The 6,577-nt window shown below is 47.4% G+C and overlaps 1 protein-coding gene across 1 annotated transcript in view; it reads right to left on the bottom strand.

Moving 5' to 3' along the window:
* Positions 1-4,807: 4,807 nt before the first annotated feature.
* Positions 4,808-6,577, bottom strand: part of LOC133358221 (collagen alpha-1(I) chain-like) — a 65,468-nt gene continuing 63,698 nt past the window's right edge. Inside the window, exon 53 of the mRNA XM_061576464.1 lies at positions 4,808-6,078. Coding sequence (XP_061432448.1) covers positions 5,932-6,078 — 147 coding nt within the window. The 3' untranslated portion in view covers positions 4,808-5,931. The remainder of the gene's footprint in view (positions 6,079-6,577) is intronic.

Genomic DNA, 6,577 nt, shown 5'->3' with positions numbered 1-6,577 from the left:
CTATGGCTGCAGGGTTTTGGTAGTACATGTTATGCCATTTATTGTGAAAATTCCGTCACAGTTCCTATGATTGCTTTTTCATTGCTTTCATGGCTTTATTTTGGTGATTTCGAAAAGTGTATTGGTTTAGCCATGTTTGTTTGTTGTAGTACAGAGTTAGACTGATGGCCTTAATCTAAGCTGTTTTGTGGTTGTTGTTGTTTGACTTGCATCCCACTGAGATTTTTGCACACAGCGTTGGTGTACGGTGTTTTTTCTGCAATATTTTTGCTGTCTTTTCTTGGATTTTCTGTTTGCACTCAGTCACATATTCACTTTAAGATGTTTTTTGTTCATGTTTTTGTTTTTTGTTTGTTGCGGTTGCACCCGATTCAAGAGCTGAATGGCTCACAGGGCTACACCTAATACATGAACTTGAACTTGTCGTCGTATCCTCAAATCTTGTAACTCAATTTTAACCCACTTCCCCATGTGGTATCGACTGCAAACTTGGTATACTTATGTAATACTGATGACAATACTATTTTATATAAAAAAAAAAGTATTTTTAAACATTATTTTTTATATGTTATGTTTCGGCTTTGGTCTTATTGCCCACGGTCCCTTACGCTATGGCAAGCTTCGGGGGCCACTTCCTGGAGTCGTGGACTTCTGCCATTAAAGCGTGTTTCTAAAAAAGTATTTTTAAATATTACTTATTCAGAAGCGCCCTGGCCACAAACAAAAGCTCCACGAAGGGGTTTGTCATCTTCATGAGCTGCCAACACTCCGAACGCGTGACGTCGTTTCTAAATGTGGAGGGGAAAACCGGAGGACCCGGAGCAAATTCCACGCGACCACGGGCAGAGAGAGACGTAAACTCCAAATATCCAGCAGGCGTCAGGGTTGGGATCGAACCCACATCTTCCTGCATTCCAGGCGCGGTAGTTAACATCTCCTAGCCACCGTGATGATGATGAGAGAGACACGCAAACTCCAAATAATAGTCAAGCGTCAGGATCGGGATCGAATCCACGCGCTTCTGCATACAAGGCGAGGTCGTTAACATCTCCTAAGGGCCGTCCATAAATGACGTCACGCGATTTTGGACGATTTTTGACCCCCCCCCCCCCCCACTTCGTCACACGACGTCACAAAAAGTCAGACCCCCCCCCCTCAAATATGACGTCACAAAGCTCTGCCCCCCCCCCCCCCCCCAATATAAAACATGCTTCTAATCGCTTTAAACTATTGTCATTGTAGTGCGTATTCAATGTGGCGCTGCGCTCTGATGTTGTAGGAGAAAACATTTTTAAAAGTCTATTTAATTAAGTAGAACGTGTTGTCTATATTTATTTAAAGTTGCGCATTTTGATGTGACGTCACATTTTCACCCCCCCCCCCCTCGTCACACATCGTCACAAATGTCTGACCCCCCCCCACCCGCTAGGTGCGTGACGTCATTTATGGACGGCCCCTAACATTTTATAGTAGTTTATTGATTTAATAGATCAGAGTGCTGTGTTAAATCGCCGTGTCAAAACGTCCTTTTTATACTAATATGTACTACACTTAGAAATCATTGTTATGCTAATGTACGATTTTATATCACAGTCGCGATTCAGTGTATCCCGGTGTTGCTACTTCATCTTTAAAATTGACTCTGCGAGTGTCAGATTTCGTATTAAATGCCACTGAGTGCATGCAAGCGGTCCGCGCGAGGAACCATGTGGACATTCGAGGCTAATCTAATTCCTGGAAGCAAATCAACGAGGAAACGAAAAAAGTCGTCACACTTTTTTTTAATTTTGTACGACGGACCATGGCACACCACTGTAAATTCTAACAACGACAAACACACAAAGTGAGATGTGAGCAACACATCAAATGGTGCAACCCCCTCCCCCACTACCCCAGATAAATATAACAACAGCCATATGCAGGTGTAAAGTGAGAACGTCACTCACGCCGATGGTTAGACGCAATCGTGACACACACACACACAGAGGCCACGGCGGCACAGCACATCCTCGGCTGCACTCAACTTCAGCTGCGAGTTCTAGATTTGAAGTTTTCATGACTGCAAGTATTCATATTCAGTTGTGAGGCCAGCACAGATGCTTCAGCTGGCCCACAGACTTGGTGAGGGTAGAGATAGGCATGGGCTGGATCCCTCACCTGTATTATGGTGCACTCCATAGAATTTGGGATTCCTAAAAGACAAATTTGCATAGCTATGGGTAGCCAAGTGAATTGTGATTATTATTTAAGATCAGGCAAATGGTGATCAGCGATTGGACCCCGAGCCCCCCACGTGCACAAAACAAGCCCCAGATTTAGATTTGGACCAGCTTCTGGACTGCAAAGCTGCGTTCTACATTAGCTGAAATATAATATACTAGCTTTTCTACCCGGCTTCGCCCGTGCACGTTGATTCACCACGCCTGGCCGCCTTTGTCTCCCCAGTGGCGATGTTCACACACCACACCAGTTACTCGTTTGAGGCTGAGTCGAACTAGGGGAGGCCCAGGACCGGTTCAAATAATCGTCAGCGGTGGTGGCCGTGAGCGGGAATCGAACTCGGGTGGCCGGGTTCGTAGCGCAGCGCGCTACCCGCTACACTACAATGCGTGACGCTTCCACATGCGCGGGTCACGTGACAGATGTGACGTCACAGCTCACTTGCCGTGCAAAAATTATATATCTATTTATTTTAATTTGTGCATGGTGTACAGTCTGGAAAGTACACACATGTTAAGTTTCCAGTTTGTTGCATGTCGGGAAGTCCGCTAAACATTTTGAACAGACACATAATCACAACTTTGCCTTTCATATGCTGTATATGGAGACAACTTTCATTGAAATGGCTCGATTGTTAATCGACGGACAGAAACTCGGTAATGTCAATTGATTGTTGAGCGAGTTGTCAGTGGAAAAGAAAATGTGTGCGGATGCCGACCCGATCTCGTGGCTAATAATAAAATGGCGTCGAGCCTCGTGGTGAGTTACTTAATTTATTATGAGTGTTAATTAACTTGTTTATGTAATTATTTTGATGAATCCAACTCGAATCAATAGATATCACGGAGTTGGAAGATGATTAGAGTGTTTTGGTGATGACAATTAGTTGTTTTCGTAATAGTTTATAACATTTGGTATTATTGTAATTGCGTAGCGCTCTTCATTAGAAGATGAATTTGATCATTAAGCTAATGGGGTGGTGTTCTCACAGAGGTTACTTTCCCGATTCGGGAATAATAAATAATAATTGTTTTGTATGATTATTGTCAGTAAAATGTGATTCATCTAATTTACACGTTGTTAATATAATTGGGTATTAATTATACAAGTACGTATTGTCTCGTTTATGCATTACTAGCTTTACTACCCGGTTTCGCCCAGGACTTGGATTCACCACGCCCGACCGCCTTTATCTTCCCAGTGGCGATGTTCACACACCACACCAGTTACTCGTTTGAGGCTGAGTCGACCTAGGGGAGGCCCAGGACCAGTTCTAATAATCGTCACCGGGTTCGTAGCGCAACGCGCTAACCGCTACACCACCGCTCCTCAATACCAACACAACCGCCATTCGCCACGAAGTGACGGTGACGTCACCACGGCGCCTGTGCCAGGCTAGGTGCACTTTGAGGCTACCACGTGAAGTGTCGAAGGCTCGCTGACAGGTCTCGAGACAGATCTTGCAGGTGCCATGGGTTGGCCGACTGAGATGACTGGTAGATGCACCACCAGCTGTACCCCTTACTGTGCTCGGCTAGGTGCAGATGGAGGTCACAAGACAGACCCTGCAGGTGCCATGGGTTGACTGACTGAGATGACTGTGGCTTATGCATCACCTGTGGCCCCTACTGTGCCAGGCTAGGTGCAGGAGGAGGTCACGGGACAGACCCTGCAGGTGCCGTGGGTTGACTGACCGAGATGACTGTAACTTATGCACCACCTGTGTCCCCTGCTGTGCCAGGCTAGGTGCAGGAGGAGGTCACGGGACAGACCCTGCAGGTGCCATGGGTTGGCTGACTGAGATGACTGTGGCTTATGCACCACCTGTGTCCCCTGCTGTGCCAGGCTAGGTGCAGGAGGAGGTCACGGTACAGACCCTGCAGGTGCCATGGGTTGACTGACTGAGATGACTGTGTCTTATGCACCACCTGTGCCCCCTACTGTGCCAGGCTAGGTGCAGGAGGAGGTCACGGGACAGACCCTGCAGGTGCCATGGGTTGACTGACTGAGATGACTGTGTCTTATGCACCACCTGTGCTCCCTACTGTGCCAGGCTAGGTGCAGGAGGAGGTCACGGGACAGACCCTGTAGGTGCCATGGGTTGACTGACTGAGATGACTGTGTCTTATGCACAACCTGTGCCCCCTACTGTGCCAACTTGCTGCGAGTTATCCACCCAGCACTTGCTGTTTGTGAGCGTCACTCCTCTGCACAATAAAAGACAAAGATCCCCCGTATAGCCTGAACAGACTGTTGGGGCAAGTGCTGTTAGCGAGCACCTATAAAGGTCAGAACGGTACACGAGGGGGTGGGTGGCCAACACAACGCCCGGCCGTCTTTGTCTCCCCAGTGGCGATGTTTACACACCGCACCAGGTACTCATTTGAGGCTGAGTCGACCTAGGGGAGGCCCAGGACCGGTTTAGACAATCGTCACTGGTGTTTGCCGTGAGCGGGAATCGAACCCGGGTCGCCAGGTTCGTAGTGCAGCGCGCTAACCGCTACACCACCGCTCCCCACACTCACAGACACACACATCATCGTGAGACGAGCAAGCACGCGGGACGGAACGACGCCACACACACCGGTTGCACTGTGTATTTCGGTTTGTTTTTTTATTTAGTTCAACGACTGTTTCAACACAAGTAACACACACGTAAAAGGGGGGCGGGGGGGGGGCAAGACTGTATTCTAAACAAAACCACCATCGGCTCACGAGGCTTGGGAGAGGGTTCAATTGTAGCCGGGACGTGATGGGGAGAGCCGGGGGGGGTGCATTGGGGCGACACGATTTCAGGTACCGCTTGCAAAAAAAAAGTGGGGTTATTATATATAAAAAAATTATTATTGTCTCTAAATTTGAGTAATTTACAGCCAAATACTGCTCACTGCAGTGTGTTTTCCTTTTAATCATGTGTCTTGGTTTTTTGTTGTTGTTGTTGATGTACCTTTTGAATTTGACAAAAAGAAAAATTCGATCTGGATCCATCATCCATCTGCCTACATTTTGCAACTTTGGAGGGGGCGAAGAGCCACCGGATCGGACCACGTGACTCTTGATGGCAGGGGGTGGGGGGGGGATGAGAGAGATTTTAACGAATATCTCCACGGGGAGGTTACTCCCAGAAACATCCCACCGTGGTTCAAGAAAAAAAAATGTCCCAATAAATGTTTAAAATGCTCTCTTGTCGACTACCGCAAAAACTTTTGATGATATATAGCACCATGAGAAAAAGCGTCAATATTATCAGCACCCGGAGTGCCTTGTCACCCCTGCATTGACGTGTTCACGCGTGTGTGTGTGTGTCGGGGGGGCCTGAGGTAGCTCCTACCGGAGATCCTTTGGTCTAACAAAAAAAAAACCTACTACCAACTTCTTACGTCGAAACTGACATCGACACAGCGGGCGACATCGCGTTGATGCGAGGGCGCGCGGATAGGCTCCCCGTGAGAAGGAGCCGAACTCGTTTCTCGTCGGGGCCCTAACCGAACGCACCTTTTGGGACGTCCCCCGCTCGTGACAAATCAAGGACACGTCTCCGTTAAGGGGATCAGAGTGGAAAGGGTAGCGAACTCTTTGACCGCGTTGTTTCATTGCCTTGCCTTTTCAAAAGATAAGCAGGTGGATGATTTAAGTACACATTTTTCAAACCTTTCAGTGCAGCAGTCCAAGAGTTAGGGGGGGAAAAAAAAGACTGGAGGTGGTGTCCATTTAGAAGAAGCAGACGGGGCCAATATCAATGCCAAACTCCTGCTCAGGCCCTCCAATGTCCATTGGCGCAATATCCAGTATGGGCAGACGAGAAGTCTTCTGTGACTTGTACTCAATTTCCGCTCTTCCCCATTGACCCGTATGGCTCTGTAAAAGACAAAAGTAACCATCGTCGTCATCGTCATCATCGCCGTCGTTGTCATCATCAAGATTTCCAGAGAGATCCTTCCACCCCCCGGGGATGGCTGACTGAAAGCAATACCGGCGAGATGTTAACTACCTCGCCTGGTATACAGAAGGTCGTGGGTTCAATGCTGACCCTGAAGCCTGCTGTATATTTTGATTTTTCTCCAGCTCCTCCGGTTTTCCCATCCACATTTAGAATCAGCGTGGATATACAGCATTTGGCTACTACTATAAATGTCCATGTGACGATAATCCACTGTCGAGCTATCACTTTTGATAGCCAGGCCGCTTCTGAAAAAGAGCTACGCAGCTGAGTGGGCCTTACCTGCTAAAATGAACAACATATCTTTTATAAATAGTTTTGAGATAAATTTCGATTTAAAGCTTTCGTGACTGCAGGGATTCATCTTCTTGGTTCTTTCGGTAAAGTCACGTAGAAGGAAAGTAATAAAATAATACA

Source organism: Lethenteron reissneri, chromosome 61, assembly GCF_015708825.2.
Source record: "Lethenteron reissneri isolate LAM-NWPU_2019-01 chromosome 61, ASM1570882v1, whole genome shotgun sequence".
In the NCBI taxonomy this organism is placed as follows: Eukaryota; Metazoa; Chordata; class Hyperoartia; order Petromyzontiformes; family Petromyzontidae; genus Lethenteron; species Lethenteron reissneri.
The sequence above is the reverse complement of the archived record's forward strand: the minus strand, read 5'-3'. Positions and strand labels throughout refer to the sequence as shown.